This window comes from Rhagoletis zephyria, unplaced genomic scaffold, assembly GCF_001687245.7.
Source record: "Rhagoletis zephyria isolate East Lansing unplaced genomic scaffold, Rhagoletis_zephyria_1.1 Rzeph_scaffold_00028, whole genome shotgun sequence".
NCBI classification, from domain to species: domain Eukaryota; kingdom Metazoa; phylum Arthropoda; class Insecta; order Diptera; family Tephritidae; genus Rhagoletis; species Rhagoletis zephyria.
The window spans coordinates 558,014-574,240 of NW_016157112.1; the positions used below are offsets into that span (position 1 = coordinate 558,014).

General features: G+C 32.6%; 1 protein-coding gene across 1 annotated transcript in view; it reads right to left on the reverse strand.

The window, feature by feature from the left end:
• Sema1a (semaphorin 1a) overlaps positions 1-16,227 on the reverse strand; it is a 441,797-nt gene that overhangs the window by 203,566 nt on the left and 222,004 nt on the right. Inside the window, 1 exon segment of the mRNA XM_017616838.1 lies at positions 2,611-2,707. Within this exon segment, the coding sequence (XP_017472327.1) occupies positions 2,611-2,707 (97 nt within the window).

A 16,227-nucleotide genomic window follows, 5' to 3' on the forward strand; every position in this document is an offset into this window, starting at 1 on the left:
AAATTTTGGAAAATGGGCGTAGCACCGCCCACTTGTGATCACATATATGTATCTCGCTAACCGTTCTAGCAATTTGTACCAAGCTCGGTATGGTTATTGTGCTTGCCACATAAAAGCAAACCGTTTAAAATTGTTGAAATCGGACTAAAATTGAGGCCGCTTTTCATATAACGCTAAATTTCAGATATGCTTGAAATTTCAATATTTCGAAATTTAAGGTTGCTAATTTACTTAAAATGTATACACCCCGGCTTATCATGTTGCGGTAGCTTTCGGAAAGGTGGAAAACATATATTTAATACTTGCGCCGGGTATTTAATGTTCGGCTCCGCCCGAACTTAGACTTTCTTACTTGTTGTTTTTAATTTTTAAGTATTATTTTCTTCTTTTTTTGATTAATTTTTTTCTTTTCCTATTTTTAATTTTTAGATTTTATTATTTTAAAAAGAAAATATTGTTTTTTTTAATCATTTAATTAAAAAATTTATTATTTAATAATAATTTAATAATTTATTAAAAATATGTATTCTTATTTATTTTTGCTATATTTTAATTTATTTTACTTTTTTAATTTAGCAGAAAAACTTGATTTAATTTTTTTCTTTTCCTAACTTAATTTTATTTTTTGTAAAAAGAATTTTATTATTTTAAAAAGAAAATATTGTTTTTTTTAATCATTTAATAATAAAATTTATAATTTATTTTTGCTTTATTGTAATTTAAATTTTTTTTTCTTTTTTAAACTTAACTTTATTTTATTTAGTAGCCTAAAATATTTTTGCACGGCAATTTCGAATTTTTTTTTATACATGTTCGTTATATTTTCAGTATTTATAGTCGGAACTTAAAGTATGAAATATCGCTTCTTTTGTCTGTCACCACTGACGTCAGTTAATTGAAGCAGGCTAAAAATAATTAAACTTTTGCTAAGAAAGTACCTGTGTACTTCGATTCGAAGGCAATTTCGATTTTTTATTACTTTTTGGTCGGCCAAGGTTTTACCGCCCTAATGTCATTAAATTAAACCTCACCAAAAATCATTTAACTTTTGCTAAGGAAGTATTTCGATTCGAAGACGATTTCGATTATTTTTGTTGCTTGACGAACATCTTTTTACATTTTTCATCATATCTTCGGCCTTTATAGTCGGATCTTGAAGTATGATATGTCGACGTTTTCGTTAAGACAATTTTTGGAAAAAAAAAATTATTGACCTCAAGTACCTCGTTCTAGTGCTTATCCACCAAATCTCAGTACTTATCACCCCCAACGTTCACCCTAATGTCATTAAATTAAAGCTCACCGAAAATCATTAAACTTTTGATAAGGAAGTGTTGAGGTTATTCCAGTAAAATTATAAGAAAAAAATAATATTGCTGATTGTATGTAGCTTGTCACCGATAAACAAAAAAAAGTGACCCCCAAGATTTCGGCAAAAAAAAAAAATTGCCTTGCTTACTTTAAACTCAGGGGTATACAGCGAAATTTTTACGTTTGTTTGTTAGGAGGCAAGGTCTAATGTATTTACATAAAAGGAGCTCGAACAAGCTACAAAGCAGAAAAAAAGCAGCCGCCTAGCAGTTGGCAAAGGAAAAGTGTGACAAAGTGCACGCGCAAACGCCTCGTTGCGTTGACATTTCTCGAGCGGCTGGCGGCTGGCGGCTGGCAACGCAAATGACAGCGGACACAGGCCAAAGCAAGCTAAAGACGTACTTGCCAGTTACTAGCAACGATAGCCAAATTAACAAAGCAAAAGGGGGATGTGGAGGCGGCAACAGCGACAATGCTGCTGCTGATGCAACAGCAGCAGTGCGAACGAGTGAAGCAAAATATCTTCTGGCAAGCGCACTTTTTATATGCACTACAACGGAAAAATGGAAATTCACGCTAGCAGTAACAAGCAGAGGAAAAGTGAAGAACATAATAAAAATGGCACAGCAGCGCGACGCCAAAATATCAACTTGCAGGAGAAAGGACGAGCAACTGAATGGAGAGTGTAGGTGGTAAGGGCGCGCAGGTATTTCACTGCTTGGCTACTGACTGTTGTGTGTGGCAGCAACTGCTTTGACAAGTAACAGTCGAAAGTTCCGGACTTGGAGTTGTATTCGTTCGTACGATGCCACCATTCAGTTCGTTGTGTGCCTTCAGCGACCTGTGAGACTGTGCGGGACAGCTCACAAGCTGGATACATAACTGGCAGGCAGGTTAGGCTGGCAGGCTGGCTGGCTGGCTGGCTGGCTGCTTGGCCGCACCGGACCGTACCCGGTGCTCTGCATGTTGACTTTACTTTCAAGTGTCTTCCTGTTTTATACACATTTTCCGAGCACTTTCTATGGCCGCCGCATACTGCTTTCATTTTATTTCATAAACTTGTTTTTTTTAGCTTTGTTTTCCATGCGAACGGACGCCTTTGTTAACCTATTTTCACTTGTTTTTTTGTTTTTGTTTTTTTTTTGTTATGCTGCTGCACGCACACCCCCAATGCGGCACTTACAGCACTCGTTGCCCCACTTGACACAGAGTATGCGACAACGATGACTAAGTATATATACATACCCTAACTATATATATATTTTACTAACAAAAAGTTGACTTGGCTTGGCTACTCACCTGGCACCGACCAGCAGACTGTTGCCATCCTTTGTGACAAGCTTAAAATGATCCACGACACTTTCGTTTCCGAGAAATTTCAGCACATCTTCAGGACCTGCAAATACAACGCGCAAAACACGGATGCACGGAACAAAAGGGAAAGTGAAAGAATTAGTATAGAACAAAAATTAGAATAGCAAAGATAAATATAGTATTTAAATATGTATCAGCATAAGGTACGTAGGGTATGTATTCCAGCAGGCATAGTGTGAATGAAAGCATTGTGAGGAGCGTTTTCATTTGGCATACAGCAATGCTTAATTAGGCAATTTAAATTTAACAAAAGCAATGAGTCATCGCAGCCAGCATCACAGCGCCACGGCAAAGTGTGGTGGAGGCCACAGGCTAGAGAGCACACTGGTAGGCAAGCCAAAGACTGGACTTTTCAGCGCAACGCACAGTGCGGTCGAAATTCAAAAGTGCGGCCAAAATTCTAGGGCTTAAATAAATGATTCGAAATTTCGTACTAGGGGGTTTCCGAAGTCGCTAATTACGAATCCGCTGTCAGAATTGCAAAATTCGACATGGCGGATCCAGTAAGACGTCTTGTAAATTTCGGGCTTTTTAATTAGAATTCTTAGAAAGATTTTGAGTACGCAGTTTTACAGCATGGTCAATTTTAGTATGACAAAGTGCAAGTTTGAAGTAGCTGGGACTTACCGTTGATTTTTGAGAATTTTTTTTGTTGACAGTTTCAGTTATTTTCTTCCATACGAAGTATGTTCGATGATATGAAGAAAATGAGTAAAACCTTCAACAAAAAAAATTTCCAAAAATCAGCCGTATGTCCCAGCTTCTTTAAACTTGCATTTTATTGTACTTAAATTTAATGGGCCACAAAACTGCATACTCAAAGTCTTTCTGTGAAATCTAATTAAGAAGCTCGAAATTTTTAAATGGAGGTGAATCTAATATGTATAAGCGTGTTAAAAAAAAATAAAATAAAAATATAAGGAGCAGAGATGACCACCTGAGTTTTGTTTCATTCTGTAGCTAATACTTTCCTAAGTAAACTCTAACAGGTTTAAAAGCAGTATTCGACAGCCTTATGTTACGAAAAAAATACCTTTGCAGTTTTATTTCTTAAAAATTTCTGTTACAGTATTAGTTTTCACAAAATTATTAACGTATTTTACTAACCTTCAGACGTAGAATCCATTTTTTATTTTTTTTTTTTTGGTTTTCTATTCTCTAATGTTGTACTTGGGAGAAGGTCACACTAGAAATTAATATAAAGATAGGACTTAGGATACAGGTCGTCACAGTGAACAGTTTTCGCTTCTTTGGTGCTTCCTTTAGTCAACTCAATGTCAAAAAAGGCCTATCTAGAAACTTTGTTTTCTCGAATTTTCACCGCACTTTTGGAATTCGGCCGCACTGTGCAGCGGTACGAAGTGTAGGGTTAGTAGTCGGGCAGCACTTTTGATGCAATGATAATAACGAATGCTGCGCGCGCACAGGAAACAGAGGTACCAACAGAATTGCGTGACAATAGCGCAATTTAATGGCTGAAAAGTCACAAGGTCCTATTCTATAGATATATGGATAGATAGATAGTAGCTAAATACACTGCAGGTGTATGGAAAAACGGATGCGGCTTAAAGTGATGGTACGAACAGAGGAAGCGGCGAGAACGCGGGAGAATGCTTTTTGTTGCTTGTGCTCATTAAACATTGATGAATAGAACAAATGTTGGCGGACGCAGCGCAGCGCCGGCATTATTACATACAATTAGACTAACTAATGAGGGGCAGTTTAACTGGAAATAAAATGTTTTAACTTAGTACAAAAGAAATTGAATAAGGTGGCTCTTGAGTGGGCGAATTGAAGTAAAATTTTTAGTTAAAAACTGCTACTAAAAGATTACCCCGCTGCACTGAGAAAAAGGTTAAAATACGTCAACTAAATATATTTCTCTCAAAACAAGATATGTGTAACTACAATAGAACCATCTGTTGATACTCTAACTACCTTTTTTAAAGAAATTACTCAAAAAGGGTCACTTCAAGACACTTAACAGAAGGTGTAAAAAGTTAAAATTTCTTAAGAAAAAATCGCTCTCCACATTTTACGTTCAACCACTTGAACACAAAAATTCGGTGTATAAACCAGCTCTTAATCAGATACGTTTATAATGGGTTTAACCCAAAATTTAGATGAAGATTTGATCCACTCGTTTTTTTTTTTTTGATCTTCGTTGACCTTAAGTGCAATTTCCTGCCAAAATTTTTAGCTTTCAGCTTTCTGAAAGACTGTTTTGATGTAATATGTATGGAGACGGTAACGCCGGTAAAGATGTTTAAGTGTGGATAAGTGCTAACCATAAATGGTGCAAACTGCCATTAATCTTCCTCATCTTGATCTTGATTTTAATTCTAACCTCAATCTCAATCTCAATCCCAATCTTAATTTTAACCTGTTCGTAGCCTTTTCCGAGTTGGATAAGGAAGCAAAGCGATTTGGTCTGGTGGTCAACGAGGACAAGGCGAAGTATCTGCTGTCAAACAGTCAGCGCATTCGCGTCTTGGCACCTACGACACTGTTGACAGTTATAATTTCGGGAAAGTGGATAGAAAGATCTTTCGGAAGATTTACGGGCCTTTACGCGTTGGCAACGGCGAGTACCGCAGACGATGGAACGATGAGCTGTATGAGTTTTACAACGGCTCCGTTGACTTGACATTTTCAATTGCCGTCGGTTGGCACACAGATGGGAACCTACTGACCTGACTTGTTGATCTCGGCCAAAATCGCTCTGGCGGTTACAGAATCAAATAAGAAGAAATTCTTCACTCACTTTTTTCCAATTCTCGGTTTATTCTAGAGCTGTTAAAGGAATCTTCCGGTATTTTTTCAATTTTGGGACTTTTTGAGACCGTTCTTGCTTTATATATCGGGAAAATTTAATTAAATAGGCGGTAAGACAATAAATAAAATATCGCTCACCGACGATAGCATATTTTCTCGGATAGCTAGACAGAACAATTCAGTCACTCTCCTCTTTCTCGGTTTCTGATTGATTCGAAGAGAGGTTGAGTTACACAGGGTCGTATAGAATTATCAGACAGATGTGGTACATACTTAGAAAACAGCCAAGAAATACCTTTAAACTGACGGCTGTCTGCGTAGGTCTACATCAAAAAAAAAACAGTTGAACACTTCCTAGGCGAGTGTACAGTGCAGGCAAGAGTGAGCCGAAAAAAATGTTTATGTCAAAAAATCTTTCTACTTGCAGATGCCTCCATTAAAAACTTTGAGTATGAAGTAAAGGGATAGCAGATGTACGTAGAGCTCCTATTGGCATTTAAATTGTCCTAATCATAATCATTCTGTACTCAACCAATATTTGTTGCAACCAGTGTTGCCAGATATTTAAAAAAAAAACTGTAAATTTCCGTAGAAAAAACTGTATTTTCAGCAAAGATTTTCGATGATAAGATTTCAACTAAATTAATACGGGACCACCTATGAGGTAACACCTTTAAAAAATGAATTATAGAAATCGGTTAATGTGGTCCAAAGGCATGCGGTAACATTCATAAAAAAAAAAAACAAAAAAACTATTCCGACGAATTGATATCTAACCTTTCTCTTTTTTGTGAAGTCGGTTAAAAGAAGAAAATAGTACTTTACAATAAAAAAAAATTTAAATATATTTTTAATTTCAAAACAAGATCTAAATATTAAAAAAAAAAAATTAATAATTAAGAAAAAAAGGCAAATAGGATCTTAAAACTGAAATGAAAAAAATATATATTTTTCTTTTTGAAACAATAAAATCTAAAAATTAAAACAAAATGAAATTAACAAAAGAATTTATTTATTGAATTAAAAAAAATAGGTTTGTAAAAATGAAGTGAAATTAAAAAATATCTTTCTCTTATAAGCAATGAAATCTAAAAATATAAAGAAAATTTAACAAAAAAAGAACAAAATATTGAAAAACGAACAAAGTATTATAAGTTCCTAAAAATTAAATGAAATCAAATATATGCAATTTTTTTAAATAATAACATCTAAAAAGTAAATTAAGGAAGAAAAAAATTGTATTAAAAAAGAAAAGCTACGTAAAATAAGGGTAAAAAATTAAACGAAATTAAAAATATATATTTTTCTTTAAAAAAAATACATTCAAAAAATTAAAAGAAAATAAATCAAAAAAGATTGTCTTACGAAAAACCATTTACTATCTGAGTCAGAATTGCCCTGTAAGCCATATTTTGTTTTAATGAAATTCAGTTTGATTATTTTTTGCAAATTGCTTAATTAATTTTATTGAGCACGTGATTCGATACCTCAAATTAAGTCTCTCGAGAAGCAGTATTTTTAAAAAATCTTTAGTCCTTAATATACCAGAGAGTGCTGGAATTTCCTAGTTTTCGGTTTTGTTTTTTGTTCGAGTAAGGAAACGTTTTCCTTCATCGGTAATTTTTTTCTTAAAAATTTACTTACAAAAAACCGAAAGAGAAATGTTAATTTATTCGTTCAAATCGCGCAAAATAATTTCTAGTAGGTGGTAATTTAAACAACTGTAAGCTTGTGTAAAAACCTGTAATTTGCAGTTAAAACTTCGAGTCTGGCAACATCCTTCGCATAAACCGAACTCATGTGGTAACTTAATAGCACAGATTTGCAATTTTATTTGGATTTTACTTTTCACTCTTTTCATTTTATTGCCAAATGGGCGACATGAAATCGTTTGCATGATTCAACAAATTCAGCTGTTAATTTCCGTCTACTGAATTTTATAACCACAAACATTCCATTACACAAAACCATCTTTAATTTACTATCTTAACCGCGCTAACACCGCTAACTATATACATATAAACGCATGTATGTACGAGTATTATCCATACACACAATGAAATTACTTACGATAACGCAAACGCATGACTTTGGAGAAAGGATACGCTTACGAGCCACCCACATGCATTCGACTTTATGATAAATGCTGCCACTGTATTTATGTATTAATATATATACTCATACTTTCAGTATTCTACGAGGTGACGCCAATCGCCTGGCACGTCGAACTTGCCAAACCGAATTGTAAAAACAACAATAACATATCTACACATTTTGCCGCAGTATTTCATCACCTTCCGCCGTTTTGCCGCTTACTTAAGTGTCGCATAAAAATGGTGGCAAACAAATGGCATTGAGTTCGCTTTTACTCATTCTTCTTCTGTTAGCTTACATCGAATCATAACACGAGCCGCAGTCTATTGGGAAAACATCGTTCTCGGAATGTGAAAATGGAGGAGGTGCCTGCTAGGGATGCCAGTCCCGGGATCCCAGTGTTTTTGACGTCCCGGGATCCCAAAAAATTTTAAATATCGAATTGATAGTAAGAACTTGTTTAAGAATTTGAACTATTATTTTATTAAAATGGCGTTTTGACTACAATGAACACAAAGCTTGAAACTGTACTTTTAAATTGCAGCCGGAGCTTTTTTTGAAGAAGATTTAAATGAATGGACTTACAGCGTCGCTAATGTAAACGAATACTTTGAATATACTTTGAAACAAAGCGTTTTAGGAAAAACTTAGATAATTTTTTTAAATTAATCTACTCCTACTTTCTCAAATCGAAAAAAAACTTATAATTTAGCCGACGTGCTGTTAAAAGAAGTTCAAATATTTTGTAATGAAGGAGATAGGGGTCATTATCTTAACATGGCTTATGGCTACCTTTTGACAGTTCAGCCTAAAATGTTGAGGTCGAGAGATGTTTTTCATCAACCGGTTTTTGTATGTAATTACTTCAGGTCAAGATTAGAAGACTCCGCTTGGAATACTTTGCTGCTCTTATGTCCACATTTAAAGTGCAATAATAAACCAGCAAAAAAGGGGAGTGTGCTTTTAACCAGATCCATCTACCAACATGTATTTTAAACCGCTGAATCCTAATCTGAGGTCCGTTTGACTCGTACACCAGCCAAATGTTCTGTAAATTGCGAAAAAAATTGTAAAAAACTCTACATTTCCTTATGGAGTAGAATAAATATGCTTTTGCTTTTGTTTATTTAACTCTTTTTTTTATTAATCAATACTATTTGTATCAAAATTTTTTAAATTTTAATCTGAATTTTTAGAAAAATTTTGGGTATGCTGTAGGGTGGGCCGAAAATCCGCTATTTTGTGCTTCTTCTTCTATTTATTTTTATTACATAGCCGATATAAAAAGTTAAACATTTAGATAAGAATTTTTGTAAATTTTTGTAAATTTTTGTAGTTTGAAAGTTTGACTTATGTGGGGTTTTTATAAAAAGATAACAAAAAAAATTTAAATATTTGACAAAAAACACCATGCACTCACTTTTGATCGCCAGTGTATGCGTTCCTCAATCACATGGGTTTTTAAATACAATTTAAAAATGTATAACATTAAGATTTTTCTGTATTAGTAAATATGTGAGTTTTACAATCAGTTTAACGTAAATTTTAAATAATTGTATTTCATGGTATGTTTAGTTGATTTTAATTGATTTCACTTATTGGATTTTTACTCATATTCATTCTCAATGTGAATTCCGGGATAAATCCTGGAAACCCGCTATTATTTAAAAAATATCCCGAAATCCTGGGATCACAATTTTCCGCACATTTTAGCATCCCTACTACGTACTAATATGGAGCGCGTTACACAAACATACATGCGCCAAAGCAAATACACTTAGGGAAAATGAAGCTGGGACACACACACACACACACGCAAGATGAGCGTTATGACCACATACATATGTATATATACTGACATACGCAGTTATACGCCAACGCGCCTTACCGCCGTCACATTAAAGGAAATGACAAAGGATCCGCTAACGTGATCAGAAAAGTAAAATCCTTGAAATGCCGTTAAAACGGAAATTTTTATGCGTATAAAATGTTTGCTTTGTGGAGCGTATATGTATGTACATACAACCTCGGAACGCAATAATGTGTGTAAATTGTTACTAGTCATGTATGTATGTTTGCACAAACAAAAAGCGCAAAATTTCATAAAAACTGTGTAACATTTGACAAAATGTATTTGTACTTGCTGCTGATGCTTGATGATTTTTTTTTTGTTGGCGATGAAAAGTTCACTCAAATTGACCTCTCTTTGGTACCCTAGAGGGAGCGAGCGTTGTCGAAGAAGTTGTTAGTGTTGGTGTTGGAAGCGACGTGCTACACATTTCAAGGACCATTGCGTACACTTAACGACATGGTGAGTTTTGTGGGTATGATTGGTGATGTGAAAATAATGATGCAGTACAATCAGTCATTCATATTTAGGATCCGCGGGCGATAGCACTGCTAGTGGATGTATGCTGTCAATGAATACTCAAAAAAATAATCAATAAATGAGAAACTCATACATGAGTATAAAAAACGCTTTTTAAATTTAAATCCAATATTGGGTCTAGTACATAGTTTCCGAAGCCCATAAATTATTATTATTTTTTTTTGTAAAAAACAAAGCATAACCAAATGGTTATAATACCGCTAGAGAAGTATAATAAGCTTCCATTGAACTTTTCACGCCAAACCCTAAAAACTTTAGTTTCTCAGCAGGTGTAAAGTGGTTTACGCGTTTGCAGGTGCTAATCAGTTATGCCGGAAAGTATGCAACATCAAAACCTTGAACACATTTTCTTTTCTTGTCGCTAACCACTTACAGTCCTATACTTACAAAGTCACAACCCTCAGCGCATCAATATTATTACTGCGCCTCAAAATATGCCGCTGGAAAATAAATTCTTAAATTTTTTTGTTCATTTCTTGAGCACTTGAAATCTAACTTTTGTAGCATATTTTAAGGCGATATAGAAATCATAATAGCGATGCGCATAGCGCAGCTAGTATACACTTTTCAAATCTCGTATTGAAGAAAATAAAAATTTTCGGTGTGTCCTAAGCAATAAGGAGAGATTTTTTACCATTCTCCAATGCAGGAGGAAGTCGTAAAAATGACGCTCGTCTCTATTAGTCAGTTTGTCGATCCAGATACCGTCTCTTGTTCGTTAACACCTTCTTCCTATTCGATTTGGAATGACTTAATCCGCTTAAAACCATCATGAACGCCGTCTGAGATATCATCCTTGCCGGCAAAAGAACTATGCGAGTTTTTGGCCAAGCATCTCCTCCGATTTGTGCCATGCGCGTTGATGTTGCGATTGTATGTTTTATGAGAAGCTGTTCATGGCAAAATTATACTCGGAGTTTTGCCATTGCCTGCCGAGGGACGAACGCTATTAGAAAAAAAAAGTTGATCTTCTTTTTTTGATGTTAGTCGGAACCTCGATCCCAGGCCCCGCGAAAAAGAAAAATATCTACATATATTTATTTTTTACAAGCTTTTATTAAGTTTCACCCGTGTGTAATGAAATCTTTAAATCAATTTTTAACCAATTTCCCGATGAGGCGGAAGTGGCGGTCGGTTTTTCTTTTTTTTTTACTTATCACTAATACAAGCATGTCTTTAAACCATTATTATTTTTATTAATTTATGTAATTTTCATTTGTTTTTATTTTTTGCAACTTAATTTTTTAACTTCGTTGTTTTTACAAAAAAATATTTTTTATTAAACATTTTTTCTTTTTTAGAAACATTTTTTTTCTTCTTTAATGCAATTTTTTTCTTTTTTTAATAAATTTTCTTTTAGTTATCAGGTTACCAATTTTGTTTTAAAAATGCATATTTTTTATTTATTTTAATGTATAGAAGCTTGTTTTCAGTTTTTAATGCATATATTTCTCTTTTAGTTTTCGGATTATATTTTAAAAAAAAGAATTTTTAATTTCGTTTAATATTGAGAAACATATCTTTTTATTTAATGTAATTTTTTATTTGTTTATCTAATTTTTTTTTAACTTAGATTTTATTATATTTTTATCATTTTATTACAAATTTCTTTTAAGAACTAAATTATGTATATGCTTTACAAAAAAATTTGTATTGCATTTAATTTTTAAAATTTGATTGTTCCTTTTTTAAATTTATTTATTTCTTATTTAATTTTTTTTTTATGTTTAGATATAAATATAACAAAATATAAAAAAACTATTACCATTTAATTTTGAGAAACATTTTGTCGTTTTTTAATGAATCTTTTCTATTTACTTTTCTTTTAATTTTTAGAAGGAAAATATATTATTATTTTAAAAAGAAAAATATATATTTTTAATTTTATTTAATTTTTAGGAACTTATTTTGTTTTTTATATATATACATATTTTTTAAATTATATTATTTTGAAAAGAAAATATAGATTTTTAATTTCGATAATTGTTAGCAATTTTTTTAATATTTTCTTTCTTTTTTTTAGATTCCATTGTATTAAAAAGAAACACATTTTTCAATTGTATTTAATTTTAAAAAATTTATTATTCTATTTATTATTATCATTGTTTTGCTTTTTTAAATTTATTTTATTTTTTTCTTGTTTCATTTAGTTTTCTTTAAAGATTTAGTTTCTATTGTTCAAAAAAAATATATATGTATATACATATATATATATATATATTTACACCTTAAATTTCAGTCAATTTTTAGAAAACTTATTTCTAAAAGACAAACAGAGAAACGCTAAGACCTCCTCGTTAGCAGATCTTTCAATTAGCCTTTCGAAAGACAGAAAAAAGCTTTCAAGATAGTTGTCAGAATTGATAATTGTATTACGAAAGATTTTCCTCCTCGAAAAACTTTGGTGAGTTGAAAGACAGGTGCCTTTGTACTGCACTGTAAACCACCGATTTGATTTAACTCCATCGATCGGCGATCTACGATCCCAAATGGATGAGCTAAGCTACATAGCATCAAGGCGCATTTTTCTTTTGCTACCATGAAAATTATCCTTAACATATTTTTTGTTATTGCTATTTTTTTTTTGTTTTTTTTTTTTTGTTTTGGTTCTTATTGCATAATATAGAGTTTACTCATAACTTTCTAAATCAATTGCCTTGCAGTTATGGGAATTTCCCACATTTCCATACATTCGTTGCGCTAATCCAAGCAAATGCGTGTATATATGTACATATGTATGGATGTGTGTGTGCCATGTTGTTGATTACCACCAAACTTTCGACGCTTGCTCGTGCCGCGATGACACACTCGTGGCTTAACTGTACACCTCAAGTGTGAAATATCCTAAATTATGTGCATGTTTACATGCGTGTCTGCGCGATGTGTGTATAAGTACTAAGTACTTCGTGAGCTGGTGTGTGCGCGTGATTTCGTTAAGGATTTGCGTGCGCACTAAAGAGAATAACTACGTGAGAATTTCGATTTTTTTTGGTGACGCACTTAAGCATATGCGTGTGCGTATAAATGAATGTACAGATGTAAGTAAATAAGTGGATATGCGAGGCAGAGAACGCACGAAATGGACGCAACAAACGCGCTGGTTTTGTAAATATTTGATAAGAAATATTTTATTTATTTACTCAACCAGAAAAGTAGCAACAAATTCGTGTAGCAAGAAACAAACGAAAAAAGTAAATAGTAAGCAGCCACAAATTGTGGGCGTTTGAGACGCCGAAGGGTGGCAAGTGGGGAAAAAATTCTGCACCGTTTTGCCTACGCCAACTGAGCGATGTGATTTTCGAAGCAGCGTCACTGGCGCTGCCCTCCATTACCGTTGTCGTTGAGTGAAATTAAAAATTTAAGAAGCACACGCCGCTCTTAAAGATGCGCGATATTGGTACTACAGTAGCGGAAAGGACAATAAAAAACCTGAATGAACACAAAGGATAATTCGGGGAGCGAACAAGGAAAAATAATAATAAAAATGAAGAAAATGAAATCAACTCAAAAAAAAAAAAATGGTATATGAATGCTGAATGTTTGTTGTTACATAGTGCAGCCAGTTGGAGAAGCCATTCGCCACCACCAGTAAGTATGATTGCGAAAAAATTGCTACTTGGCGGAAAATGAAAATCAACCGAGCGTAATATTGCGAACGGGAATTGAGTGTACAAGCGATGTGCATGTGGCCGACCGACCCCGGCCCCTCAATGCGGACAATACAAGGCGTACTTACATATCTAGGTACACGTGACCACCTCGACTCAGTCGGGACAGTCGGGAATTGGTTGATGTTCGTTTTTGGTACTTGCAGAAAACGTTACCGTTACTTGAATGTTATTTGCACTTATTGCCACTTGGGGAGCTATGCAAGTGGAAGAGAGGATACGCATACGCAGACACGCAAGCGTAGATGAAAATAATAAAGGGCACTCGTAGATGGGCAGGAAGCTATTTTCATTTACATACATATGCACATATACGAAGAATGACAGGAAAGGGGAAGAAAATAGAGAGAAAGAGAACATGAGTGCACCCCCGAAGACAAATTGTCCTCGATTCATTTATTTATTATAACCCTGATAGTTGTACATATGTTTCGATCTACTGAATTTAACATAACATTAGATCACATAACATAACAAATTAGAGATATTAAACTGATCAAATAACAAAACAAGAAATCAATTTTAAGTATTTGTGATTTGATTCGCTGTTTAATTCAAAAATCATTTTTTTTTTTGTGATTTCTTAGCTGAGCTGAGATGGGTTGAGTTGATTTGAGATGAGTTAAGGTGAAGAAAATGAGGTGAATTGAAGTCAGGGCAGGTGAAATAAGCTGAGTTAAGTTGGGGATGCAGTGAGGTGAAAAGTGTAACATCTAAAAATTTAATGAAATAAAAAATGTTTACATACATATTTTTTTAATAATAAAAACTAAAAAAAAATTAAATTATAAAAGAAAAAATAAATGTTTCTTAAAATACTTATATATATATACATATATATTAAAAGAATACTTTTGAAAACGAAGAAAGTGAAATTTTATAGCAACTCAAATTAAAAACCTAATAATAAAATAAACTTAAAAAGAAAAAAAGTTTCTGAAATTAAAAAAGTATGTTTCTTTTCAAAACACGAAATTTTACAAATTAAAAGGAATTTAAGCTAAAAATAAACAAATTGGAAACAAGGAGAAACAAAATAAGTTCCTAAAAATATATAAGTAAACTTTTTTTATTTTTTTTAATAACAAATGTAAAAATGAATAGAAAGTTCTAATAGGAAAAGAAAATAATGAAATAAAAAATAAATAAATAAGTTTCTAAAAGTAAATTGAATTAAGAATTCTAATTGAATTAAGAATCTAAACATTAAATTTAAAATAGCAGAAAAAAATATAAAACAAGTTTCTAAAAAACATATATAATTTTATTTTTAAAGCAGTAAAAATGAAATAGAAAAATAAAAACTTTTAAATAAAAGACAGAGTAAAATAAAGAGTTTCTTAAAATAAATAAAATAATAAGAATATTTTTTCTTTTTAATTTCTAGCGAAGGAAGTCTGATGATATGTGGTGATCTCCGAAATAGCAGCATAACTATTACCGCTTAGCCTCTGTACAAAGCCCAATAATATTTATAAAAGCAAATATTATTAAACATTAAAATAACAAATAAATAATAAATAAAACAATTAATAATAAATAAAAAAAATAAAATTAAATAATAAATTTCTAAAATTTAATGAAACTAAGCAAAGACCTTTATAAACAATAAAATCTAAAAATTTAACGAAAATTGAATCGAGTACAAAGAAAAAATACATAAAATAAATCGTCCCCTCAATATAACAATAGCGTATGTACTCATACGCCATTATTTTTTTATTGCATATTTAGAATCTCCATCATTGATTCTATGTCTGGTCAAAATTTCGTCAAATTCTACTTCCACAAAGTGGGTCAAAATGTCATTGGAAAAAATGGTGTATACTTTCTTGTTCAAAAATTTCCTTCAAACAAAAAAAAAAACAAAAACTTTAAACTCGATTTTCTCAAAACCCAAAAAAAATTATACGCTATTGTTATATTGAGGGGACGAAATATCTAAAAATGAAATGGCATTGTAAAGTGAAAAGTATATTAAATTTAAAAACACGAGGATTCGAACCACGCCAGTGAGATTTTCTCACTGAACCAATGCTGTCGCAGTGAGAGCAGAATGATGCAACATGCTCAAGTGCTTTCCATCAAAAGAGCTTTTCACCATAAAAGTTGACAAGGAAGCTTTTTTGTAAGACCTTCCAGCCATAATAATCAAAATCTTTCAATCTTTCTCGCCTACCGTCTTTCAATTCCCTTTCAAAAGACTTGCCATAATTGCCCTGTTAATCATCAATTTTATCTTTATCTCTATCTCTTCATCTCTCTATCCTTTCTTATCGTTATCTTTATGTTCATCCTCATCTTTTTCATTGGCTGCGTTTCTTTATACATTCCGGATAATCTCATTTCACAGCCGGAACAAACAGAATACGTTTGAAATATACGTTAGCATATCATCAGGAATATTCTAAAGAATAAGTAAACAAAAAAGTTTATTCCAAATGTTCAGAATGAATAAAGAAATGCAGCCATTATCTTTTTCTTCTTCTTTTCTTCATCTACATATGCACCTTCACCTTCACTCTAAATCTTAACTTAAAACCGCTGCCTAACACGTTTTTTTTAATTCAGTATCAATACATATTAAAGTATACATTTACGAGCCATTTCCGATCC